Source organism: Hippichthys cyanospilos, chromosome 12, assembly GCF_059441005.1.
Source record: "Hippichthys cyanospilos isolate Australia breed blue-spotted pipefish chromosome 12, RoL_Hcya_1.0, whole genome shotgun sequence".
Classification (NCBI taxonomy): domain Eukaryota; kingdom Metazoa; phylum Chordata; class Actinopteri; order Syngnathiformes; family Syngnathidae; genus Hippichthys; species Hippichthys cyanospilos.
Genome location: NC_142380.1, coordinates 4,751,292 through 4,778,913, shown reverse-complemented (window position 1 = coordinate 4,778,913; position 27,622 = coordinate 4,751,292). Strand labels below are relative to the sequence as shown.

Below are 27,622 nucleotides of genomic sequence, written 5' to 3'. Positions count from 1 at the left end.
TAGTTTCGACCAAGACTGTTGTAGTTCTACCTCTCGCCACCAGGACTCGCCAGTGTTCCGCGGCTGGCCCCCGGGGGAAGGCCGACCTCTCCCCGGCGGTGACTGCTTCCTGCCGGGCTGAGTCTAGTGAGGTTAGCGGGTGGAGCAGCCGCCCCTGAATCCAAACGGTGATGAGCTGAGAAGCCGAAGGAGAGTCGAGCGGGTCGGAATGTGGAGCACCGAGCGTCCTCACTGCTCGAATTGAGGTCGTTTAAGAGCGAATGCTGATTCTGGTAAGTGTTGCGTGCATTGTTTTGTTTTCTTCGGAACAAGTTGATTTTTGTTTTTTTTGTTTTTTTCCTCGCTGGTCTTTCGCTTCGACGCAAGAAGCCCATCTACGTGTCACTTGTATGGAAGAACGTCACTACTGACTCCCTTGAGATTTTCTCCGGTTTAACGTTTGAACGCCTTTAAGTAAACGCACGTTTTTTGATAAATGTAGCTGACCCACGAATTTGATTTCATAGATTGTGTTATTTATTTCGGCATACATGCACGCAAGAAAAACAAGGGTTTATAAGCACTACAAGATGAAATACGATCAAAACACGACAACGCCGCTGGCGATTACTGGCAAACAAGATACTTGACGGCACTTTTCCAAGTGAAATTCTAGAAATAAATTAAAGATGTAAGCGTTGGATGTATGCCGAATGCAACAGAGGCTCATCATGTTCCGATGGGGATTATTTTAATTACCCCGCCCCTGCAAATCAAGAGTCTCATTGCGGTAGTTTAAAAAGTTGGGAGGTTTTTTTTAAGGAGAGTTTGGAATGGCGATGCAAGTTAAATGACGTCAACCGGGAACGATGGGAAATGTTTTGCATTCTCTTGACCCCGCCACAGGACATGTTTGTTTGTTTGTTTTTTAACTAAACAAATTATGTTTTTTGGACTGAGCAAGGCTTGTCAGACTTTTCAGGAAACATTTTTTTGGAGGACCACCACCATTAATGTCCCCCCTGCAACGAAATGTTTTTTTTTTTTTACGGAAATATGTTGTGTTGTTGTTTTTTTTTTTTCCAAGAAAAACATTAAAAAGTAAAACGTTTAAAGGATTAAAAGTGGTAACGATGTTCATCTTAAAATAATAAAGTCTAAACTTTATTAAAGTTAGAGTTGCAATATTATACTGAGTCAGCTGCAATTTAATTATAAGTGAAAAGTTTATGGAATTGAGTAGATGTAATTTTTAGAAATTAAAAAAATAGGTAGCACATTATTTTGCTTGTAATTCTGGACAAGAAAAAAATCTGTCATTTTTTAGAAAATTATAACTTTATTAAAAGGGCATTTTATAAACAACCATAGCTGCATACAAAGAGTTGGAAATGAACAAGACAAACAAAACAGTTAAAACAATAAATGAATATCTTGAAACAGTAAACAATAAAACACCAACACAAAGCTTATATTAAAAATATTCCCGTCAATAAAAAATAGATTTCTTTCTGTGATGTTTTATTTTCGTGGTAAAGTTTCAACTTTATTGTTTTGTTTCTTTAGAGAAACAAAAGTCTTAAGAAGAAAAGGACAAGTATATAGGGCTACTTTTGTGATAAAAAGTCATAATACTGAGTAAGGATTATGTTGTTGTTTTAGGAAGGAATAACATATTAGAGCATTTTTTAAAATCAAGGTAACTACTTAAATATATAATCTTTGTTTACACTTTTTTTCTAAAAAGTATGCCTTTATTATCCGTATTCTTGAAAAGACAGTTTAATTTGATTCAGGGAAAATTATTCCTGTAAAATACAACTTTCATTCAAGAAAGAAATTTGTTTTACACAACATATTCATCATGGGGCTACAAGTAGTGATTATTTTAATAATTGATTAGGAAATGATTTCAAATGAACAGTGTATAAAAGGCACAGACATAATTTCAGACAGAATTCAGTTCCCGGTTTGGTTGGTAGCATGTCAGCACAAATGCAAAAATGTTGAACCCTGTTTTCCAAATTAAAAGCAATGTGCCTTATTTTGAAAAAAAAACAAACAAACAAACAAAAAAAACAATATTTCTAATTCCATGGTGGATGGAAATGCTGATGAGGATTTGGACATTTTCAAATGAAAGGTGCGGAAGTGATTCATTGCCAGTCCGGGTTAGAGAAGCACTAGACGAGATTGTGAATGCTGCTGTGTCCTTGCAGTAAATTTGACCTTGTTTCTCCGTAGAGGGGAAATGAGTAACGGCGTCGCCTCCAGGACGGAAGGCTTGGCCGGATCGGTCGCCATGCCCAACGGACCGACCTCGGCCCCCGCCGGCCCGTCCGGCCCTTCGCTCGGCCCGCCGCCGGAGGAGCCGGTCGGCGGGCCTCAGTCGTCCCTGACGGACGTAACGGAGATGTGGGTGAAATTCGGCAAGACCTTCGCCGCCATCCTGCCCATCTACATCCTGGGCTACTTCGAATTCAGCTTCAGCTGGGTGCTGATCGGACTGGCCGCTTTGTTCTACTGGAAGCGGGCCCACGGGAGCAAGGACTACAGGATCAACCGAGCCCTGGCCTTCCTGGACCATGAGGACAAAGTGGTCAAGCAGACGATGCCCACCACGGAGCTGCCGTCATGGGTGAGTCGCTCGTGCTGGTGAGCTCTCGTAGCAACTCTACTGCCTTGCTCAAGGGAAGCCACTCTCTGGAATCAGCTTTGCTAGCTTGCCGAGAATGGAGAATGCAACAAAAAAACATGAATTGGTCTCAGAAGGCTATACAGTACCAGTAGTCCATTCCAGACTCCATTTCTGCTCTTCTGTCCTGTAAATGGATCATATTTTTCATATCTACCGTTGCTAATTATGTTCTCTGTTTGAAGAGTATTACTTGATCAAATATTTTCTAACATTTCACACAAAAACAAAACAAATAAAAGCATGCATAATTCCTGCTAATAGCGGATCAGTATCGGTTTCAGACAATACTCTCGGCTATAATACCATTATCGTATCGGAACTGAAAAATTGTGACGCCTCTAAAGGCTAATCGTAGGTGTGGAGCAGATTGACAAAAAAAGCAAGTTGCTGACAAATGTGACACTAACTTGTTCCACGTCGACTCACTGTCATCAGCTTTGAATGAGACAAAATGTTTGCAGTTGTCGTGATGAGGGAGGGGATACTGATAACGGAAGGTTGAAAGTTCACACTCTCTGTCGCCAAAAATCCTCGGTTGGGGCAAGCAAACTAAAACCGTCTATCACGCCACGCACGTCACAAGATACGCACAACCTGAGCCTTTTGGTCTATTTGACAAAATGAACACAAACCACATCGAACGAGTGATGATTCAATCACGTGGTGTCCAAACTCTTGCGCGGATGACTTCTTTTTTTTTTTTTTGAAGACTCGTCAGCTGATATGTGGCGTCGCACCGTATGTGGGCGGGGCCACAACACCCGTTTTGTGTGACAACGGGCGGGGCAGGAATGGGAACAATGCGGAGGAACACGGACGACGAAGACCGCTGTGCGATGCTGTGCTTCTGCGCAGCTTTGTCTCACAGTCACACTTAGTTGCTTTGTGGAAAGCTGTCCTTGAAGGCATCGCAAGATTTATTTAGATGGATGGATTTCAGTAAATGTCAACAGTTCAATCAGTTAAGCACAAAAAATGTGATTTCCAACTGTCCCTGAAGGCAACACTGTGATCAATAGCTAGAACAGAAGGACAGTTGCAGTTCTGTGAGGAATGCGGTGATGTCAGGATGTCCCTGAAGGGTTCCCCAGATTTATTTGTGTGGAGAGACAGATAGAGTATTAGTGACTGACATTTAGGGCCGTTTGTAAAGCTCAAATAGTTGCCTCATGTATAAAGCTGTGATTTCCAACTGTCCCTGAATGCAGCACACAATTTGATTAGTACTGTAAGATGGATTGATAGATAACAGCTAAGGGCAAGTCACTGTTATTTTGAGATGAATACTGCAAAGTCAGACTGTCCCTGAAGGTATCACCTGATTTACTGGCGTGGCTGGATTTAACATTGAAGGACTATTAAAAGGATCAATCTTTTGTGAAGAAAGCCGGAATGCTCACATCAGATGTCATTCGATAGGCTGATCGATGGTTAAATAGACAGCACAACTGAATAAGGACAGTCTCTCTGTTGTTTTGTGCAGAAATATGTCAACATTTCCTGAGGGCAACACCTGCCGTTTCCTTGACTTTGGACATTCAAATGCATTCAAAGTGTTTGCAGGGAAAGCAGACAATGAGAATGAATCACTGGCAGGGTTTTTTTTACTCCCACATTTAAATTGTCACGATTTAAAAGGAATCATGAATGGCTTTCATTTGTCTAAAAATAAAACTTGTTGCCTAAACACGTTATTTAGAACTCTATCGAATACCACATTGTTGTGCAACTGTATTACAAAAATAGGATCTATGGAAAAAAAAAAAAACCTTTCAGTTGTGTGTCCGTTACAGCGTGTCTGTAGTGAAAAAGTGAGGAAAAGAAAAATATTTTGTGATGATAACATCTTAAAGTAGTATGTATTTGAAAAGGAAAATGTTGTAGAGTGTTATGAGAGTATATGTGAAAATAAATGATCTGTTGTTCCATTTACAAGATGTTAGTTTTTTCCTGAGCCAACACCCGGCCACTTCATTAGGTACAACATATTTCATCCGGTCACATAAATCACAGCCAAATCTAATATTTTGACCTAATAAATTAACGGGGAAGATTATGTCAGTGATGCAGGGGCATGGTCACATGACAATAACACAATGTTGCTCTCTTTCTATCTCAACTTTTTCTCTCACACTTCTTTCTCTGATTTAAGGCAGTGTCTTTTCCTCAGGTTAAAAATAGATGCCAGGGCTTCTGCTCATCCTGGTTTCCAATTTCTTTACCTTCCAGGAAAGCATCTTCATCATCATCATCATCGTCCTCATCATAACATCCATGTTTTTTTCATTGGGTCACAATGGAATCCTACACAAGACCTTGTTATTTGCTTGTTAATTTCACAGGCACATCCAGTGTAAATAAACATCATCAAAATACACCAGTTAAAAATAATCCAGATACAAAAAAGACCGAACCAACTTTATGAGTTGAATGCATAACTTAAGACGATGGATTGGTTCCTTTTGTTCCATTTTAAGTTTTTCTTCTCTTGTTTTTAATGTATAAACAATGTTAAGTAAAAAAATACGCTCAAAACCTGTTGGGTGAAACCCAAATTGAGTAAAACATGGACTGACCCAATTTTTGTGTTGAATGACTTAACATTTTTTGGTTCCTTAAATAACCTAAGAAGTTGGGTCAGTCCTTATTTGACTTGATTTGGGTCATTTTTAACCCAACTGTTTTTCCCAGTTTTAAATTGGTGATTTCCCTGATGACGTTTTGATCCCGGCTAATGTCGCTTTCATGTGCTTCACAGGTCCACTATCCGGATGTTGAGAGAGTTGAGTGGCTCAATAAGGTACTCACTCACTCACTCACTCACTCACTCACTCACTCACTCACTCACTCACTCACTCACTCACTCACTCACTCACTCACTCACTCACTCACTCACTCACTCACTCACTCACTCAACAGACTCAATTTTTAGAAGTCGGATGTGAATGTGGATCTGTGTCGTTACCCAGGGGACTACCCCCCCCCCCCCCCCCCCCCCCAACTTGGCCTGTAAAAATATAAAAGTAACATTCCAAGGGATGAGTGACCCACCCTGTTCCTTTTGTAGTGGTCGTTGCTAAATGATTTTAACCCCTGTGCTGTATTTTGTCCAGTCCTTATATGTTTACATCAGAGATGTTTCATATCAAAGGGAAAGCATTGGAAGAAGATACCGGGGAGCTGAAATTTCACCCAGATAGTGACGTGTCAAAGTTCAATATGCCACGACAACCTAGTTATCACACTACCAGGAGTGTGCCAAATTCACTCATTCACAAATGAATGAACTGTTAAACTAAATCAGTTCCAAAACATTATTTCGGGTGCGGCCCACACGGCCTGGTACCTGTTGATCCATGGACCGGTACCGGGCAGCGGACCGTTAGTTGGGGACCACTTCTCTGTTTGATTAAGGGGTTCAAGAGTAATGTTGCATGGCAAGGGGTGAAAAGGTCAAACCTGCAGATTTGCACACAATTTGTCAACCAGACTATTTTACGTACTGTGCCTAAATATTGAAAATTCCGCAACAGTGTATATTTAATTCAAATCATTTATGGACATTTTATATTGATTCAGTCTCATTCATTCAGTCTTAAAAAAAAAAACATGAAAAAATGCAGCTAAATAATTTATCGTGGCTTGACAATATTTAAGGGCACAGGTGTCAAAATAAAGGTCCGGGGGCCAGATCCGGCCCGCCACATCATTTTATGTGTCCCACAAAATGCTAATTACAACAACAATTTTTCGAGCTAAAACACCAAATTTTGCATGTTTTCTTGGACTTTTACACACTTTCTGTGACCAATACCCTTTTTGAACAGTTTTTAGTGCTCTCTGATTTCAAAATGTGCAAAATTTCTTTGACTTCACAGTCACGCTAGCCCTTCTACAGAAACTATAACTACAATGTGGCCCATGATGAAAATGATCCTATTTTTCATATCTACTGGTTACACGGTTTTGATGATCGTAAAATTGCATCTTCTGAGATTGCAATTTTGGTCCCAAAATGAGACCTCTTTCAACCGTAATGAACGGAGATGTTTATGCGCATGCCGCTGACGGTGGTCTCTTTACACGCAGACGGTGAGGCAAATGTGGCCCTTCATCTGCCAGTTCGTGGACAAGTTGTTCAGGGAGAGCATCGAGCCGGCCGTCAAGGGGGCCAGCCCGCATCTCAGCTCCTTCTGCTTCTCCAAGATCGACATGGGCAACAAGGTCAGCCGACTCGCGCGATCCATCTGCGCCTTTCCTGGACGGCTCGTTCCAAGCTTTTTGTTTGCAGCCTCTGAGGGTTCACGGCGTGAAAGTGTACACGGAGAACGTGGATAAGCGACAGGTCATCATGGACATGCAGATCAGGTATGTCACCTTTACAAGTTAGTCACAAAGGTAGAGTAAAACTTAAAGGGACAGTGTGTAAGATTTAGTCCGTTTTTCATTAAAAAGGGATACATTAAATGATTATACATTTCAAAAGCTCACAAATAAATGTGTTGACCAACAGTATGTTTGAAATATAATAGTAGGTCTTATCTTAGTTATCATTAAATGATATTACATAGGGCGTGGCACTTTTCCGAAGGCGGCCATGTCTATTATAGCTACTGACAATGGTAAGTGCAGCACCTCCTGCTGTCCGTAATGAAAAACGGTCAAATCTTACACAGTGTCCCTTTAAGACAGAAAATTCTGATTTTCACAATTCTAAAAGTTCGATGTAGTGCCTTGTAACCCTGCTATGACTGTAAGACTGTGTGCTTTGGCGCTCACAGTCGGGTTAATCAATCGGATGGCCATTTAGACGATCGGAACACCTTTTTAATTTCAAGTTCTCTTAGAGGATGCTGATTTTCAGGAATGAAAACATGATTGGCCTTGGTTGAGTTGAGTTAAAAATATTTTACGAGACTAATGAAGTCTGAGACAAATATGTCTGAGATGACAAAAAATAAAAAAGTAATGTCCGGACTTGCTTGCGACAGCCTTGGTAGGAGAGCCTAAGCGGATTCAAGTCACATTTTTGAGGTATTTGATCCATATTTCCTTAAAAAAAAAATCTGAAATCAATATGGAATAGTTACAATGTTCAAAAACTAAGATTGTTTAAAACAAAATCAAACTTTCAAGGGTTAGTCAAAGTAGAAAAAAACACCAGCACTAATCATTTTTATTGCTACATAAGATAGATTTCTGTTTGCAGATTTTGACGGTATTGACCTATTGGGAGCTGTACGCACCTCTCACCTCTTGCACTGACTCACTTAGGACCACAAAGTGAAAACAATTTGAATCAACTCCTACATCATTTGGAAATTTGTGATCGAAAAATTGAAGTCCTACAAAAGAATTGACTTACAATTTTGGCGTGCGTTTTACAACAATTTCGTAACGCTTCTCAAACGATATGACATGAAGTGAATAATTTGTCGCGTTTGCAGTTTTGCCGGAAACACCGAGATTGACGTGGACATCAAGAAGTATTACTGCAGAGCGGGAATCAAGAGCATCCAGGTAAAAGGGCATTTATGTTGTCGTCACTTGACTTCATGACATTTGACCTTTTCACATCCCCTGTAAGGGCGCGTTAGCATTTTTATCCTTTTGCATGAAGCAACAGTCACGGAATGTTCGAGTGGGCCACGATGTCCAATCATCGTCTGTGCCGAGAGGCTCCGAGAGCGCTTTCATGTCTTTATGACCTGCGCCGTGTTGACTCAAGCTCGATAACGAAAGTGGTTATCGGCGTGCCGGGCTGCCGCCACCGTTTGCCGAGCGCGCCGGGGAAAGTTTTGTTTGCTGCAGTGGGACCACATCGATAGGCCGCTTGCTCTCGTTGTGACCTGTTTGTATAGAAAAAAAAAGATGATATGCACTGGTTCAAAGTGCATATCAGCTGAGCAGGAGTTGGTTTGCAACAAAATAGTCAATGTCTACAACTTAGCAAATTTGTTGCTTTATTTAGCAACTGCTGCAGATTCTAGACTAAAAATGATAATGAAAAGTAAAGATTTTCAGCATTTTATTTGCATTTTCTTGGCACTCTTAGAATTTCTTCTTCAGCTTGTTTATGTGAGTAATTTTTGTTGTATATTATATTAAGCATTTAGTACTCAGGCTTTATTCTCATTAGAATTTTTAGCATTTCATGTCAAGCATTCAGAACTTAGCCATCTGCTTTGAGTACATAGCCTTATTTTTGCTAAAAAAAAATACCGTTGCTTTATTTTGATAGCATTTTTATCATTCGTTGCTGAGTTGTTGTTTTTTTAGTCAGACTTTATTTTTGTGATGATTTTTTTTGTTGCATTTTATTTTGTTTTGTTTTTGTTCGAATTTTCATTTGCATTAGAATATTTAGCATTGTGTGGTTAGCATTTAGTACTTTGCCTTTATTTTGGAAGGATTTCTAGCATCCAATGTTTCACATTTAGTACTTAACCTTTATTTTGTTGTCTTGTATAATATTTCTCTCTTAGTATTCAGCCTTTGTTTTCGTTCAGATTTATAGCATTTCATGTTTAGCATTTAGTACTTAGACTTAGATTTTTCTTCAAATTGTTAACTTTCAGAAGTTAGCATTAAATACTTAGCTTTTATTTTGTTAGCTTTTATAGTATTTCATGTTTAGAGAAGAAACTCAACCGAAGTTTTTACGGATGGTACGCATGAGCGCGTGGTAGCAGACGTCGCACAAAGCGCTAGGATTATGTTGTCAAGTCAAATCAACAACTTGCTGAGTGCGAATTGTCAAGTCCTAGTTTTAGGAGCTTATCTTATGTTTATTGTTTGTTTATTGTTTTCTATGGAGCATTGGTGTTTATATTTAGTGTTCAGCAATTAACATTTACTTTTGGATGTAGTATTTTGGTTGTTTAGCAATAAGTATTTCATATTTGTATTTAGTCCTTTTTATGACTTCATTTAGCCTTTTTAATTAATTTTTACTCAGCACTTTGTATTTAGATTTGTTATTTAACATTTAAATGTTCAACACATTGTATTTAGTATTGATAGTGTTTACTACGTAGCCTTTAATTTTGTTAGCATTTTTGGTTGTTCATGTTTGGTATTTTGTATTTTGTGTTTAATTTTGAGTATTTACTTTTTAGCCTTTTAGTTTTTGAACGTGTCATGATCATTTCCTATTATTTAGTTTGGTGAGAATTTTTAGCATGTATCATTTATTTTCTTGGGGGTTTTAGTATTTAATATTTACATTTAATAATTAGCTTCTATTTTGTGTACTTTTTTCCTCATATTTTATAGTTTTGTATTTCACAGGTATTTTATTCACATTTTATGTCATCGTTTAAGTTTTTGGGCGGGGATTTTTATCATCTAATGTTTAGCATTTTTTCTGCATTTAGTCCTTAGCATTTTTTAAAGGACTTTGTAGTGTTTTTGCCACGTCTTTAAATCTTGTGCACCAAATTTCGTGAGTCCTGCTGAAATCATAGTTTCAATTTTGTGTATGTGAATAAATTAAAAAAAAAATCTTTAGATTTTGTATCGTTTTCTTCATCAAATCCCTTTAACTTGAACAGCTAATATCCTTGACTTCTTTTAATATGGGTGATTAATCATTTTGTAGCGTATATGTAAAAATGCGACGAGATAATCAAACAATATCATATGGTCTCACTGACAACGGCATAATTGTCTTAACTATAGTTTCTTTCGATGTGAAGCGGGATAAAAAAAAGTTTGGACATCCCCTAGCCTTTGTTAGCATTTAATGAGGATTTTTTTCTGTTTGGCTTTTATTTTTGTAAGCGTTTAATTCACTGGCTGCTGTTGTGTTTTTCTTGTTTAGCTTCATGGCGTGATGCGCGTGGTGATGGAACCTCTCCTTGGAGACATGCCTCTAATTGGAGCCCTCTCCGTCTTCTTCCTCAAGAAACCCGTAAGTCACATCAGATAGCCTTTTATTTCTCCTCCCTGGCTTCCTTCCTTCCTGCACAGTCCTGCTTAATATTATTACCCTACCTCAATGACACATGAAAGGCGGACTTGAAATTGCTTCGTTCTGACATGTTAGAACGCAGCAGCAAGCGACAAGTCCTGAGCTGACGTTCCTGTTTTGGCCGTTGACTCAAATGTACATTGGTGTCTTGAGATATGAGTGGAATTTTTTTTGTGAGTGCGCTCTTAACTCAAACCACTCAAATTATTTTCCCCTTCAAAATGAATGGAAATACTATGAATTCTGGAAAAAAAAACAATTTGGATGTGACTTGACTTCTAGCTAGTATCTCAATTTGTCGTATTTGTCTTTTAGATTTAGTACTTAGCCTGACATTCTGTTAGCACGTTTCACATTTTTGCGTTTAACCTTTCATTTTCAATTTTAAGCCACCAGACTTTATTTATGTTATTCTTTATCTTCCTGATAGCATCACACCATCCTTCCTGTCCGGTTCTGCATGTTCAGATTGTTTCTGTTTGCGTGTGTGCGTGCAGTTTAGTTGCCAGCACGATGCGTCTCCGCTTTGCGGCAGTTTGCGTTTTGTGTTTCGCATAGCAGACATTTTGATTGATATCACTTGATTGACAGTCTTGATCTGAGCATTAACTGCTGGAACTCTTTCTGAAAATTCCAGTTAGTTTCACTATACATTGCCAGGACATTTTTGGGATTGTGCAGGGTACTGAAGTTAACTGTACCGGTTTTTGGCACCCTTGCTGTTAAGCTTCTTGTCTGATCTTTTCCAGCTTTGCCGACATGCCGGAATCGCTAAGCTGCTGACTCATAGTCTCTTTTTGCCTCCTACTAACACGCATGCGCACACCCGCCAACCTTTTAGTTTCAGCTTTTAAAACGCACACACACAACTTCTTTTGAGCTCAGTACACGCACACACTTATGCAACGTCCTTGTGATGTCAATTTCGCTGATTTACACGCGCGCACGCTAAACGTACTTATGATGTCATCCTTTAAAAGACACGCATGCTTGGGCACACAATCCTTGTGATACCAGCTGCTAAAATACAAGCGCTCACGCACAAGCACGCACCATCCTGTGATTTAAGTCGGATTTATACACAGACATTCACACACTAATTGTCCTTCTGATAGCATCTTCCAAAAGACACACACCATCATTGTTATGCCATCTTTTAAAAGGAGAGTTCTCAACTGTTTCTTACTGCTGTAGCCCCCATTAAATATTTTTTCAGCCATGTACCCCTAAACCAGTGCAAAAAAAAAAGACTTGAAATGGTGTGCTCGGCCAGCTATGTCTGTTTTATTAAACTTTGGAACTGCAATAGTGGTTTCTCGTCATATCACATCTTTTAATTTCTGACTTGTCTACCAGAAAATCTTGTCACTAATGACGTTTTGCATCCGTGTAAAACTTCACATTGTTTTGCAAAGGAGCCACTGTCTTGGCAATAAATTGCTTCATCTTCCAGTTTGTTCTTAATTTGAAAAGAAAAATGTATTGTTCCTTCAGAAACCCTGTTCAGATCTTATATACAATGTTCTCATTTTTTTTTTTTTTTTTGTGATTTTTGCCTTGCAGCTTCTGGACATCAATTGGACAGGTCTGACCAACATGCTGGACATTCCCGGCATCAAGTATGTAGTGGGATCATTGTTGTAATTGCTGGGATTATGCTAGTTTACATTTTGGCAGAGTTAGTGGCTGACACAGTGCCAACTGCGTCTGTGAGAGTGTGTGTGAGTTAAAAAGAAAATAAACGGGAGAATTTTGAGGACAAACAAGCATTTATCTGCAAAAAGTGGTAAAAGTCTTCCATGTACAAAAAGAGTCCCTCTTGCAAACTTTTTTTCCAGATATTTTAGAATGTTTCAGCATGCGTCAGATGCTTTGAAGATTTTTATCTGGTCACCAGCGTGCAGCGTTAAAGCTCTAGAGGATGCAAGTGGCCGCTTCCTGCTCACTTCCTGTTTGTTTCCATCACGCAGCAACTGGCTCGGCCGGAGCCTCCGCCTTTTGAAATGTTGCCGTCCCCGTTTGACGGGTTTGTGTTCTTTGGTGTCGGCGTGCGTGTGCGGTCGACTGCTCGACCACGCCCTTTTTCACTTTCATGTGCCTGTGGGAGTGTGCAAGTGGGTTCCTGTGAGAGAGAGTATCTGTGCGTTTGTTTGAAAGTCTGTGTGTGTGTGTGTGTGTGTATTTCCTTGTGGAATGTTCTTATCTTGCCAAGTTAGCACACCTACCTCAGAAATATTGCAGGATAAGTGAACATGCTGTTTCTCATGTATGCAAGATGAATGTGTGTGTTTGCTACATGGTGGGGACCAAATCCCAGGATTTACTGTCTTTGTGGGGACCATTTTGGTGGACCTCACAAGTTCAGTGCTCTTTTTGAGGGTCAAGACTCGCTTTCAGAGTAGGCCTATAGTTTTTAATTGAAATTTGGTTGAAGGTTGTGTAAGGATTACGGGTAGACAATCTGTTGTTAAGGTTAGGGACGTGGAAGTGCGTTATGTCAATTAGATTTAACGAGATTTTACTGACACATGTATAGTACGATACCAACACATTTTGTGTGTGTGTGCGCGTGCGTGCGTACGTGCGAGTAGAATGAAAGGTGCAGTAAAATTGTTGGAAAGAGAAAGAAAGCATCAAGAGTACTTGTGGATGAGAGTACAATGTAGAATATGTCGACCTCTGGTGGACAACTGCATGATTACAGCATTCCGTAGATTTCATCACTTAAGCATTTAAATTTAAATTGCATTAGGAGCGGGGTTTTGTATTTTGTTTGAGCACAATCAGTTCTTCATCTTTTCAGCTATTCATTCAATATCTGCTCTCGTGTAGTATTCTTTTTTGCTTAAGTGTGGTTCTTTCTTTCTTTCTTCTTCTTATCAGCGGTTTGTGCGACAACCTGATACAGGACATCATCGGAGGCGTCCTCGTCCTGCCCAACCGCATCACCATCCCTCTGGTGGGTGAAGCCCAGCTGGAACGCCTCCTTTTCCCTGTGCCTAAAGTATGAACACACACATACATACACAGTTTTCAGGTTTCTGTGGACTTTTGCTGACTTTTTTTTTTTTTTACCCCACAACCATCAGGGCATCTTGCGTATCCACTTCACAGAGGCCCAGGATCTTTTGGGCAAAGACAGGTTCCTGGGCGGCCTCATCAAGGGCAAGTCGGACCCTTACGGGGTCATTCGGGTGGGCAACCAGCTCTTCCAGAGCAAAGTCATTCATGAGACAGTCAACCCCAAGTGGAATGCCGTCTACGAGGTGAGGCGGCTTTGTGCGTTTTTGAGTGAAGTTAAATTTAATCTTTGACCTACTTGTGTGCTGCGCGTCGCAGGCTGAGGTCATGGAACCCGAGGGACAAAATCTGGAGGTCCAGTTGTACGACGAAGACACGGACAAAGATGACATGCTGGGAAGGTGCGCTTCATAATATTGACGAATAGATGTAATATCGAATTAATGCAATTTCATTCACTGTGACATAACATGAACCAAACAAGTCAATGATTCAATGCAATATCAACACATCTCTCACTTCATACAACATCAATGATACAAATCAGTCCCGGTTGTGTGTTGTGAGCTGTGTTGTTGTCGTTCCAGCGTGACCATTGACCTGAACGAGGTCGCCAAGGAGCAGAAAGTAGACGAGGTAAGTGACCATTCATACTCGTTTTGTGGATTTGATAACAACAGCAACACAGGCTTTGCTAGCCTAGCGCTAAATGATATAGCCAAAACGTTTTCAAAACGGTGTTTTGTTTTGCGCATGCAGTGGTTCACTCTGGACGACGTGGCTTCCGGGAAGTTGCACCTGAAGCTGGAGTGGTTGTCGCTGCTGTCCACGCCCGACAAGCTGGACGAGGTGAGAAGCGGGTTAGGGTTAGGCCGGCCGCATCCGCTGCCGCCCTCTTTTTTTTGCTGATGTCACATCCTCTTTGGCTCCCGCTCGGCTCAGGCCCTGGCCGCCATCCGCGCCGACCGCGGCAAAGCCAACGACGGCCTTTCCTCGGCGTTACTCGTGGTCTTCTTGGACTCGGCGCGGAACCTGCCGGTGAGTGTGCCAGAGACCCCGGCAAAATGATCGAAAAGGAAGAAAAGACATTTCTTTATTTTCTCTTCCTCTGTTATATGCTCATTTGTGCAATAAAACAAGCGGTTTTGCTAGACACTTTATTAGGAAGCCCTTGTCACGTCGTCCAACGGCTCAAAAGATCTGCAAAGTCGCTTTACAATTCAAACATTTTTTTCTTTCTTTCTTTCTTTCTTTCTTTCTTTCTTTCTTTCTTTCTTTCTTTCTTTCTTTCTTTCTTTCTTTCTTTATGTCATCTTTAAAATTTCGTTTTGTTTTTCATTTTCTTACTCTCTTTCCTTTCTTTCGCTTTTTTCTTTTCTTCTTTGTTTTTCTTTCTTTCATTTTTCCTTTTTGTTTTTATTTTCTTACTCTTTGTCTTTTCCTATTTTTCTTTTGATTTAATTATCTTTTTTCTTTTTCTTCTTTATTTTTAGTTATTTTTCATTTCCTTTTTTTTCTTTTATACTCTATTTTTTTCTTGTTCTTTTTTCTTCTTTGTTTTTTCTTTTAATTTGTCCTTTTTTATTTTCTTATTCATTTTGTCTTTTTTTGTTGTTTTTTTTCTTTCCCCTATTTATTGTTTGTAGTTTCTTTTTCTTACAGTTTTTCTTGTTCTTTCTTCCTTTTTTCCTGTTTTGAAATATTCATTTCTTGTTTTCCTTTTTTTCTTCCTCATTTCCTCTTTTATTCTCTTTCATTCTCCTTTATTTTGTTTTTGTTGCTTCATTCAGTTTTTTTCTGTTCTTTGGCTTTTATCTTGCTTTTTCTTTGTTGTTTTTCTTTCATTCTATTTCACTTGTTTTTTTCCCCTTTCTTTTTCGTATGATTTTTTTTCCTCCCTAAGGAAGACTTGTGTAATTCATTTAAGTTACAGTTTGGTTTTATTTGCAAGGTTTTCCAGTCAACACTCCATGTTGGCAGCTCCATGTTTGCTTTTGATACACATTTTGTAATTTAGTTTATTCGCAATTATTGTCAAAGCATCGCCAAATGTTAAGTCAGCACCAGGGTTTTCCTCCTAACTTTGCCTTCAAATCCTCCACACTTTTAGTCCTTTAAATTTCTCTCCTCTTTTCAGCATCCTCTGCTTCTCTTTTCTCCTTTTCCTTTTTTGCATGAAGAAAGTGTTTGAGGGCAACGTAGGGAGCGGGCATCTTTCCGAGAGGCGCGCTGCCGGCCTGGTGTTCTGCGAGAACACGGCCTCGCTCTACCGCAGCTTATTTGTGAGTCGCCGCATGACAGACTTCCATCTGCATGCTTGGAGGCTTTTATTTGAGCAAACAAGATAGAGCGGCGGTCTTAAAAACTCTCTTCAAGACCCGTAAAGTGAATTTCGAGATTTGTGTTGAAGGACATTTATCGGGTTTGCAAATTGCTGAAAAAATGAAAAGACCGCTTTGCAATGTCTTTGTTTTTACTGTCACACTTTCTTTTTGAAAACAAGCTGTTGCAATATCATGTATATACAATATCTATTATGCTAAGATTAGCATCATCTTTTTGTAATTCTAATTCTGGTCTAGTTAATGTGATGATTTATATTATATGTCCTATATTACGCTTTGGGCACATGCTGTATTAATTCATTACGTGGGAATTAGTTCCCAAGCAAATTAAGATCAAACACATTTAGGTAATTACGTCCTAGACTAATTTATTCATGTTAAATACAGAAAAGGAAAGAAGCATGTTTCGCTTAGGATGTCTTTGAAATGATTGTCGTTTTATTATAATGGATTCAGTGGTTTACTTGGGATTATTTGGTACCAAAATGTTCTCAGTTAATTCATTCCTCTTGGTTCTTCTCAAAATAATTCCGTTGTATTGTATGTCCAAATGTAAAACATCAATCATTCTCATCCTTTCACACTTTGCTCTCTGAAATTCCTTCGAGCTGCTTTGTGGCCGACATGTCGACAACGTTTTTCGTCATGGTTGTCAAGAAATTTGATTTCTGTCCCATGAACAGCAAGGATATGGAGTTGTTCTACAAAATGTAGACACGCGCTGCTGCCTTGAGATATGAGTCACCCGACATATATGTTTTTTGAGACATGAGCTGGCCTGTCAGATTTTTAAAAAGCTCCTCATCAGTTAGGTATGATAACTGTATGATCTGGCAAAAGCCCCCAATGTCTGCTTATGTGAGGACACGGCCCGTGGTGCATTCATATCCAGTCGGACGTTTCAAACTCTGATCACTGATGCAATAAACATTAATAGCCGTAATAATGAGGATAATAACAATAACGCGTGTGCGTTTTTGAATAACAAACAAATCACAGGATAAAATATGACTCTTATCTCAAGGCACAGCTGAACAAAATCATCTTGCCAAGGCTAAATTGAAAATGTCAGCCGCAAACAGTGTTTACATATTAATTATGACTCAAGGTGTTCAGTTACTAATCAAGCTTGTTGTCTCTGTGTGTCATGCGTGTTTGTGTGTGTCCTCCTCCCTTTATACTCTTCCCTAATAATCTGCTGGCATGTATATGTGTGTGTGTGTGTGTGTGTGTGTGTGTGTGTGTGTGTTGGCTCTCTCCTTATGGCCTTTATCCCATAGTGTAATCCCTTAGCATTCAGCCAAGTGGGGCTGAAGAAGGCCTCGCATGATAAGGCCTTCAAGGTAACCACACCAGGAAACACAAACACACATCTGCACCCAAGGGCTCAAATTGCCTCATATTTCGGCGTTGGGCTAGTTTGAGCACCGTTTGCTGCCTTTTGAACACATTTTTCTTCCCCGCCTTGGGAGGAAAATAGTTTGCGTTTGTGTGGCAATTAACACAAGTTGTGTTGTGTGTGCTGTGTGTAGTTTCAGGTCAATGTCATCCTGATATGTTTGTTCTTTTCATCTACTGAAATGTAGACAGTATACTGTACTGTTTACTGTATTATTGTTGATTGGTTGTTGATATATATTTATATATATATATATATATTCCAATGTTTATTGTCAAATGATATTTCATGTGCACGCAACTGCTGGTAGCATCCTCTCCTCAATTTTTTCTTGTTATTGCAGGCCGGGAAGAAAGTGACCAGTGATCCAAGTCCGTTTGTTCAGCTCAGAGTGGGTCACAAGTCCCACGAGAGTAAGGTGAGAAAAGCAAAAATACAACAACATATTTTTATGGGTTTTTTTTCCCCCTCAATGTTTTTTTTTTTTTCAACTTTTTTTCTTTCGTTTTTCTAGATGGGTTGTGTTTTGAGTAAGTTTTTCATTTGAACCAAGCTTTTCTACCTGATATTTTTGAGGTGCTTGGTGAGTTATTTGAACCAAGTTTTTCAAACACTATTTTTTCGGTTGCTTATTGATTTATTTTTTTTTTTTTTAGTTACTTGGATCACCCATAAGATAAAACTTTTTTCAAACGTTATTTTTTTCAAGTATTTTATACTAAATAACCACTTTTTTGTTATTTTGTGGATTATTCATTTCATCCAAAATGTCAAATGGGTCAAATAAATTACACGAAACACAACCCATTTGTGGCAGTTGGTCCCATTTTGACCCGTAAATGGATTATTTTTGACTCGATGAAAAAAAATGGCATTCCTTTTGTTTACTACAGAGAAGGAATTGTTTGTAAGACAAAAATGAAAATGACATCCCCAACCCGAGATGGAGTCCAACAAGAACTGGCTTGTGCTCAAATGACATGACATTTTTGTGTGTCCGTTGACAGACGCGCTACAAGACCAATGAGCCGGTGTGGGAAGAAGCCTTCTCCTTCCTGATCCACAACCCCCGCAGTCAAGACCTGGAGGTGGAGGTACAGAAAAGTGTTCTCTTTGGACCGTCCCATGTTCCCCCGCCCGTCCTCACTTCAACCGCGTCGCGGTGTTTAGGTCAAGGATGCCAAGCACGACAACTGCAGCCTTGGCACGCTCATCCTGCCGCTGGGCCGCCTGCTGGAGGCCGAAGACATGACGCTCAACCAGCAGTTTCCGCTCCGCAACTCTGGACCAAGCAGTAGCCTCAAGATGAAGATGGCTTTGCGGGTTTGTACAATATTAAGCTTGGAATTACACAAAAAATAATTACACAAAATTACAACAAAAAAATATATATATATATATATATATATATATATATATATATATATGTATATGTATATATATGTATAAGTATATATATGTATATGTATATATATATATATGTATATGTATATATATATATGTATATACTGTATATGTATATATATATATATATATATATATATATATATATATATATATATATATATATATATATATATATATATATATATATATATATATATATATATATATATATAATATATATATATATATATATAATATTTATGATAAAAATATATATTTATATATTTAAAAAAAAAAAATATATATATATATATATATATATATATATATATATATATATATATATATATATATATATATATATATATAATATATTTCTGCTTTAAATGTTCTGTGCCGCAAATTTTCCCGCTCTACAGACAATAAAAGTCCAAAAAATAACAAAATGCAAACAAATACTTTAAAAATGAAATGAATATGAATCGTCTTAGATTTATAAAATATATAAATACAAATCTTTTTCAGCCATTTTACGCTGTGAAAAGTTACTTTGTTTCTTATTTGATATCCAAATTAATTTTCATGCACAAATAATACTTTTAAAAAGACATTTTTTTTTCCATTTTGGTGTTTACTGAAAATGTTTTCATGTGTTCAAGGCTCAGGTAACGACCAATCACACAGCTTTCCTGTTTTGTGGGTTTGGGCATATGTCATTTACATGCTCAGATGTGATTGGTCCTTGAGCCTTGACCACATGTGAGGTCATCTTCAGTCGACAGGAAGTGGCAAAATATGTTTTTTTTCAGGCGTTAATTGTATAAAAAAATGTGGCTATCAAATTAATTAGAGAAAATATTAACGTTTTGTTATCCCTTTAACTAAAAACTACATCGAGAAAATGTTTATTTTTTTCATGATTCGCCCATTAGAAAAAGTCAAAATTATTTTCTACATCGTATATCTGGATCATTTCCAAAATACACAAAAAAATGTCCTATGAAACATTAAAAAAAAAAAATCAAACAAACACAAAAATGTCGAATCTTGGCTACTTTCAGGTGTTGTTTCCCGACAAAGGCGAACACGCCGGCAACGAACAGAACCAGAACTCAACCGGGCTCACGTCCGCTTCGGCCGACCCCACGGCACGGTCGTCCGACTCGTACGAGCCTTCGGTCCCGCGCTCGTACTCGGTGTCGGACCAGGACGGGCTGAGGCGGCGGCGGGAGTCCGAAGACGAGTTGGCGGCCGGCCGGCCGAGGGTGGGCAGCCTGGCCATGCGGGGCCGCACCCCCTCGCAATCGGGCGTCTCGGGGTCGCAGCTCTTCCTGGACGGGGGCAAGGAGGCCACGCCCAGCATCGCCTCTGACGTCTCCAACCCCTACGCTGCTCAGGAGCTGCAGCAGAGACTCCAGCAGATGCACAAGTATGCCTATGTGCCATTTTTTTCTTTTTTGCTGTCTCTTATCGCTGGTTTTTGGTTTGTTTGATTTCTTTTAGTGGTTCTGGACCCAGCTACTTCCCGCTTGGGGAGATCCAGCTGACGGTGAGACACAGCGCCCAGAGGAACAAGCTAGTGGTGACGGTCCATGCCTGCAGGTAACACATGAACACCGCACTCTTATTATTTTTTTTTTTTAAATAAAAAATTTGGAATGTTGTCATGAGAACTCTTCTTTTGTTCTGGTTGCCAGGAACCTGATAGCGTTTAGCGATCACGGCTCGGACCCTTACGTTCGCCTCTACTTGCTTCCTGACAAGAGACGCTCGGGAAGGAGAAAAACTCACACCTTCAAGAAAACGCTCAACCCTGTTTATGATCAAACGTGAGGTCATTTCTCGGATGAGGATTCTTGTTCTCCGTTTTTTTGTGAGGGAGAGCAACAGAAAAACATTCTTCAGACCTAAAGATCATATTTGGACACATTCTAAAACATGATTGTGTCATGATGTGAAAATGGAGCTTCATGAAGCACCTGTGTTGTTATTTTACTCCTCTAGATGGTGCTCTTGGTTTAAAAATAAGCACCAGTTTTTGTGGAACTATGTATTAAGCTTCCCCTGGTTCTTTGAACCACATGTGCTTTCCACAGGAGTCAAAAATGTCACAAGTGCTTCATGAAGCTTCGTTTGTCCATCACTAATTGTATCATTAAAAACACACATCACCATTTTCATTTACATTATAGTGGTTTGTAATTGATAGGTTAGTGCTTTGAAATGACATATTAATATATATATATATATATATATATATATATATATATATATATATATATATATATATATATATATATATATATATATATATATATATAATATATATTTATTTATTTTTTTGCCATGGTAGCTTCGAGTTCAGCGTGTCTTTGGTGGAGCTCCACAGGCGAGTTCTGGACGTTGCCGTGAAGAACAGCGGAGGGCTGCTGTCCAAGCACAAGGGTCTTCTGGGAAAGGTAGAAGGAAAAAAAAATGGCAACTCTTTCTCGTATGCTACCTTTGCTGCATGTCATGTGACCAAGGTGACTAAAAAGCCATTTTGCCCATCAGGTTCTGGTCAAATTGGGCCCTGAAGACGCCGCCAAGGGATGGACGCAGTGGTCAGTTGGCATTTCCATTTTCCTTGAATAAAGTTTTTTGTTTGGTGGAGTATCGTTTAAACAACTTTAAATGACAAAATTGGCTGTTTTAATTGAACACGTTTTACCCATATATATTCTAATAATACATGTTTGCTCCGAAATATATTTTTGTTGAATTTCTTCCCCCAAAAGATGCTTTTGGTTAGGGTTTTTTTTTTTTTCATTCTTAAAAATGAGTGAAAATAAAAAAAGAAATGATGTCAACTAAGTTTCATTTGCAACCCTTTAGGTATGAGCTGACTGAAGACGGCCACAAGAAGCCTCATCAGCTTTAAAGTCTTCATCATCATCTTCAACATTGTCAGCATCATTCAATCTTCCCTGTTTGTGCTACTTTCCTATTTTCCAAACAAGCAAGCGAGGAGAAACAAAAGCCACGAGGCATTTGTCAATTCTTGTGCTTTCCACCATGTCCTTTGTTGCACCGTGCCTGATGAAGATAAATGGCTGCAGTTTTACTTCATAATCATGCACCAACAAGTCTTAGGGACACACGGAAACGAGAATTGAGATCAATGTTTCAATATTTAAAGAACAAGAACCGTTTGACTGTACGGGGGGAAAAAGTCATTTTTTTTCATTGGAAAAAGTTGTAATCAGAATGTAACGACGGAGGAAAAACATTTATGTGCATATTTTTTCAAATTCTGTGTTTTATTTTTATGCAAATGAGGCTCAACCACCACCAAAGATAATTATATATCTATATAGGTATATAACTTTTTTTGTACAAAGCTTGCTAAACCAAGCTTGACATTTGTTTGGAATGTCAGTTGAGGATGTAATTGTTTTTTTTTTATATTGTTTTGCTGAAAAAAGTCTAGCTTAGAGCCAATTTTGCACAAAGTTATGATACGAGCGAGGAGTTTTAAAGACAAGTTTATTTTGAAATTACTTGGTCACAAAAGTATATAAATATAAAGCTATTATACACTCATCCATCCATCCATATATACAAATCCTGCAGCTTTAAAAAATGGTATACAGTACTGTATCGCTTTTGCGTTTTGTTGTATTAGCACCTCCTAGTGGTAATTTTGTATATTCTAGGTTTTTTTTGACGCAGCAGCATCATGTCGAGTGATACTTTCATTTGTTGAAAAAGTTACGTTTTACTTGCAGTCTTAAGTCACTTTTTATTTTTGTGCTTTCTTTTTTTAATGACTTTAATCATTTAAAGCAAAACATTAGCCGAACAGCAAGTCTTTTGTTCTTATGTGTCCTGTCATCAAGTTTATTCTTTGTACTCTCTGATGACCAGTCTGTTGACCATCCTGAAATTGGCGACCAGTCCTTTGTTTCTCAGTCTGTGCTCTGACAGTAAAAGGTGACCAATCATTTCCTCCACACGGCAACAAGTTAATGTTTTCTCGATGTGCTCTGTTTATGGATTGCGACCATTCATTTGACCTTCCTGACATTGGCGACCAGTCCTTTGTTCTTCAATGTGGTTTCTCACAGTTAACGGTGACCAATACTTCTCTGTTGACAAGGCAACACGTTTATTTTTTTTGTATGTATGTGCTGTGACAATGGCCTTTGTTTTTCACTGTTAAAACAACGGTTTACGCTGAACGTCTCCACAAACGTCCTCCTATGCTTTTATTTTGAAACAAAGCGGCGGATGTGTGTCGCGCGGGCACATCTGCGCGCTTGACTTTAAACGGCATCATCATCAGCAGCAGCAGGTCTGGAGGAGGAAGAGGAATCAACGCCCTAGCTTCCCACCATCCTTTCGCGCCTCCGACTCCTCTCTTGCTCCTCAGGCCGCGCAGGTGCCGCGCCGAGCGGCCCACAGGACCGAGAAGAGGCCGCTAGGAAAAGATGACTTTTTAACGCGCGTTCGGAGCCAAAGAAGGAAAGACATGCCGCCGCCTTCCTCCTCCTTTCGCCTCCTCCTCCTCATCGCCCTCCTCCTGCGGACCTCCTCCTCCCCCGTTTCGGCTGACAGACGCGTCGGTGAGTCGCTTCCAGTCTCCCTTCGGAACCTCTTGTTCTGATTCGCCTGCCTCCTATGGGCTTCGTTTTGTACTCGGGGTGTTTGTTCCAAACACAGCTACACACAAGAAAAAAAAATGACAAAAACGGGGAAAAAACACCCGTGGTTACGAATAGAAAACGTAATCTTCATCCCGTAAAATCAGCTAGCTTTTAAATGAGTCTTTCTTTCAATAAATAAACACACAGGCCATCGCACGTCACTCAGAGCTAATTTTAAACACGTTTGACATCTGTAAATAAATAATACGTTAATTAATCTGGAGGCTAGTAAGGCGTAAACGAACAAACAAGATTCATCAATATGTAGGCTACACGTGTAAATACGTTTTATTTGTATTTTTAACTTTTCAACATAATATAAGCATGTCTATATATATAGTATATGGCGTAAAATTAGATTAGCCTGGAAACTAGCAAAACAAGCTCTATCATTGCGAGTCATATTTCATTGCTTTTGGAAAATAAGCAAAAAAAAAGAGAACACATTGGTATTCCTTTTTTATATTGTAAATAACATTGTTCTATGTTGCCGATGTTATTTATATTTTACTGATAGAACATACGTGTGTTAATGCAACATGTTAAAAAACGTCAGCTAGGAAGCTAGCAAGACGTCCACATACAAACAGGATTTAATTACAAAATGCACATTGCAGGCTAAAGTGATTGAATATGTCCATATGTGGAAATACTTTTCAGTTTTTAACTTTCCATTATATATATATATATATATATTATATATTGTGAGTTATATATATTTATTATATATGAAGCATGTTTAGGAAAGTACGTGGATTCGCGAAACACGCAATATAATTGCCAGCCATATTTCATTATATTCGCGAAACAAGAAAACACGTTTTTTTAGAATTCTCATTAGTATTATGGTTTGATATTATAAATTAAATCATGCGTGTGGCCCACGTTATGTATATTTTACTGATAGAATAGAATAATATGTATATTTATACCACATGTTAAAAATGTTCAATTAGCAATGTCACGTGCACCATCCAAAAATGTTTTTGAAATAGATGGTTAGAATACACACAGATATAAATTTAATGAACAGTTAAATAACATTTGAAATACATTTTTCTTTGTTTAGTCGTTTTTTATTAATGATTTTATTCACGAAGATTTTAGATTATGTTGTGATTTTTTTTAACGCTTCGCCATTTTTGTTTTTTATCATCTCTATGAATGCATGTGTGTGTTTGTGTTTGTGTGTGTGTTCCTGCATGCGTGCGCATGTGTGTTTTGTGTGTGTGTCTGTAAATACCCCTCCTGGCCTTCCTGGTAGTCGGGTTACATAATAAGCGTAAGAGTGTGGCAGCTGCAGCATGTCTGATGATGATGATATTGGTATTTTTATTCGTAACCTTTCTGTCATGAATACTGAAATGTTGGTGAAAGCGAAGATTCAGATGTTTGCGTTTTGGTCTTGGTAAAAAAAAAACAAAAACGTATGCCAGTTGCACTCGGCCATTGGGTAACTCGAAGGTTGTCGGGCATCAGTCGTCATGGTGACACTCACATTTTACACACACACAATGGGTACACTAATAGTTGTTTACAGAGACATTTCATCACATAATTAACCCAAAAAATTGAGAAACCTTAAAACACCCCATCTGGCTCGAAAACCTCATCGATGGGCCGCGATCGATGAGCTTTGAGGAGATCGTGAAGAACAATTGCTCTGCTTGCTGGGCCGCGACCCATTTCACATATGCGTGCCTCTCGGGGACATGTCGTAGGAGGCGCGACCTCCCCAAAATAGTTCGCGGAGATTTTATCGTCCTCCTCTTCATGTTCTTTGCTTTTCTCGTGAGTCACTTCAAAGTCCACCAATTCTTTTCACGTCTCAACAACAGGTGGCCAACACGAGAGAAAAACAGGCAAGTGTCCACGTGTGGGATGTGGCTGGGTAGCGTATTTTGATGCCCGCTGTTGCCGTGGTTACAGTATCTGTCCCTTTACTCCGTGCCTTCGCGTGTATGCAGTTAGTAGTCGACAGATTGATGTTAGTCAGCTTAAAACCCCGATTTGTAGCCTGGAACCTTGAGGAAATCATAAAACCTTATTTGGAGTCTCTAAGACAAGAAGGGCTAACTTGAAACAATCAGCTGAGCTTGAACCCATGACTTCATTTAAATTTTGGTCCTCGAGATGAATTTGCTGTCTGAAATGGCACATTTGAGTCAGCGTCGTTTGTTCAAATGTGATCAGTAGGAACTGCAACTGCGTCAGGCTGTCACTATCAAAGCGTGCGGTTATTTACGTCAGTGGTTCTCAAATGGGGATACTTGAGATTTAAAATAAAACTAACAAACAAACGTGCAAAAATCCTTGAAAAATAAATTTGGGATGAATTAAATGTTTCAGGAAAATATTTGTTCTTGAAACAAATTTTATGTTGAGTGTCCGTTTTGAGTAATTTTTCAAAAGCAAATAATTCAAGAAACGTTGTAAAATTCTAACTTGATCCACTGTTTCCAGGTTGCCTTTTCGAGCGAGAGCTGTGTACGCCGTTTGAGCTGTGCGTCAACGGTGAGTTAGCATTTTGAGTGAGTTAGCGTTTCGACTTGCTGCAGGCGGGTGTCTCAATACTTTTGTCCACGTGCGTTTGCAGACGGGATGTTCGGGAGGTGTCACTCCGTCCCAGTGAGTGACGTTTACTCCTACGACGTCACGCTGCCCGTCGTGCAGCACTTTCGACTGCTGCTGGACAAGATGGCTGCCATGGGTAAGCGCATGCGCAAACGCAAAGGCAAGAGGTTTCCACAAAGTAAATCTTTGCTGTCATGCTAGAAAAAAATGTGTTGCGTTGAACTAGCAAGCGTCTTCTTTTCAAATGTCTCCTTATCTACTTTGGTGGAAACGGTGCAGGTTTGACGTGGGAGGACGACACCACCCAGCATCTTCTGGCCAAAGAACTCTCCAAAGTCAGGAAGATTCCACAGCGCTCGTCCCTAAGCTCCATCGACAAGGCGGATGGCAGGTAAGACGCTCGGAATGGTGAGGAAGTGGCGCATGATCGGTAAACTGAGCTGATTGTCAGGGCGCCGGCCGAGGCCTTGGACCCAGTGGACCGGAGGCTGAAGCCGGTGGAGGCAGAACTCAACAGGAACCTGCAGACGTACCTCAAGCGTCTCGGACTTTTCCCGAAGGCGGTCCATTCGGACCCGTACGGCTCAAAGTCGGACCCGATGAGTTCCAAGATGTCCTCGTCCCTCAAAGTTAAGCAGAACCCATTCGCGGATCAGCTCCAAGTTCTCCAGAATGTCCTGAGGCAGCTTCTCTCCGCGCAGCCAGGCGCCTCGGCCCGCCTCAGACCTGTCTACACGCACGAAACGGAAGCTTCTGCCCCCAGGAATTTCAAATCCAGACCCAAACCTTCTGCATCTTCTGCCAAGGAGCCTCTCACATCAGTGGACGGTAAGTTTCTAACAAATGTTTACCCCAACTGGTAGCTTAAAGCTAACACATAGTGGGAAACGCCAGGGGCGGGCTAGCAAAACTAGCAACAGTGTCACAGTTGTCACAACCATTTAAACAACATATCTTCAAACACAAACACAAATAAATGTAACAACAGCATCTAGCAACATTCACTGGCATATATTCTTTATCCTCTGCAAAGAATGGCTGCTATTACTGCAGCTTCCTTAGCATTGTGTCTCCCTCAAATCTTTATTATACTTCCCCCTGGTGGCCAAACAGTGCACATACGGAACAATATCCGGTGTAATACCTTAATACTTTCTTTGTCATTGTCATGACGTTATATTTTAGAGCGGCGGCTCTGAAATTTTTTTACACCAATTAGTACCTAAAAATATTGGCCCAAGTATCGCCTTTTTAACTACTAAAATATAGTAGCATAGTATATATAAAGTATGTGTTTAGTCTAAAACAGTTGATCATTCAATATACATTAGATGCATTGCGCAAATTTTAAATAAAATTGTGCATAAGAGATTATCAGCACATGTACTGTACTTCAATTTTGAATACAATTGAACTGTACAGGCAGTGTTTGTCTGGCCAGCTTGAACATTTACAAAGACATACAAATATTTCCATTATTTTCAGCAGGGAAAGACGACTGGAGGTATCTCAAAGCACCACTGTCAATTTGAAATATCTTACTTGCTTGTTCCAAATGTTCTC

The 27,622-nt window shown here is 39.4% G+C and overlaps 2 protein-coding genes across 3 annotated transcripts in view; both read left to right on the top strand.

Moving 5' to 3' along the window:
- Nucleotides 1–101: 101 nt before the first annotated feature.
- esyt2a (extended synaptotagmin-like protein 2a) lies at nt 102–22,792 on the top strand. Its single transcript, XM_088428739.1, has 23 exons — nt 102–272; nt 2,224–2,617; nt 5,436–5,477; nt 6,767–6,901; nt 6,969–7,045; nt 8,125–8,197; nt 10,500–10,589; nt 12,213–12,268; nt 13,533–13,653; nt 13,739–13,915; nt 13,989–14,071; nt 14,258–14,306; nt 14,430–14,519; nt 14,613–14,708; nt 17,758–17,832; nt 18,422–18,508; nt 18,585–18,737; nt 19,862–20,229; nt 20,304–20,402; nt 20,498–20,629; nt 21,154–21,259; nt 21,354–21,403; nt 21,675–22,792. Exons 2-23 carry the CDS (start codon nt 2,231–2,233, stop codon nt 21,718–21,720), a joined length of 2,592 nt encoding a protein of 863 aa, XP_088284865.1. The 5' UTR covers nt 102–272; nt 2,224–2,230; the 3' UTR covers nt 21,721–22,792.
- A 308-nt stretch (nt 22,793–23,100) lies between these two features.
- Nucleotides 23,101–27,622, top strand: part of slco5a1b (solute carrier organic anion transporter family member 5A1b) — a 47,048-nt gene continuing 42,526 nt past the window's right edge. The window contains exons 1-5 of one of the 2 annotated variants that reach the window (XM_088428737.1): nt 23,101–23,404; nt 25,949–25,999; nt 26,082–26,195; nt 26,339–26,450; nt 26,511–26,887. In XM_088428737.1, coding sequence (XP_088284863.1) covers nt 23,311–23,404; nt 25,949–25,999; nt 26,082–26,195; nt 26,339–26,450; nt 26,511–26,887 — 748 coding nt within the window. In that variant the 5' untranslated portion in view covers nt 23,101–23,310. The remainder of the gene's footprint in view (nt 23,405–25,948; nt 26,000–26,081; nt 26,196–26,338; nt 26,451–26,510; nt 26,888–27,622) is intronic. The other variant, XM_088428738.1, reaches the window with a different exon arrangement.

What these genes read in the sequence shown, in the direction of transcription:
- esyt2a (XM_088428739.1), top strand. Translation starts at nt 2,231, where the DNA reads ATGAGTAACGGCGTCGCCTCCAGGACGGAAGGCTTGGCCGGATCGGTC. An exon ending in CGGGAATCAAGAGCATCCAG is followed by an intron (nt 8,198 to 10,499) that starts GTAAAAGGGCAT and finishes TTTCTTGTTTAG; the next exon opens with CTTCATGGCGTGATGCGCGT. An exon ending in GCCAAGGGATGGACGCAGTG is followed by an intron (nt 21,404 to 21,674) that starts GTCAGTTGGCAT and finishes GCAACCCTTTAG; the next exon opens with GTATGAGCTGACTGAAGACG.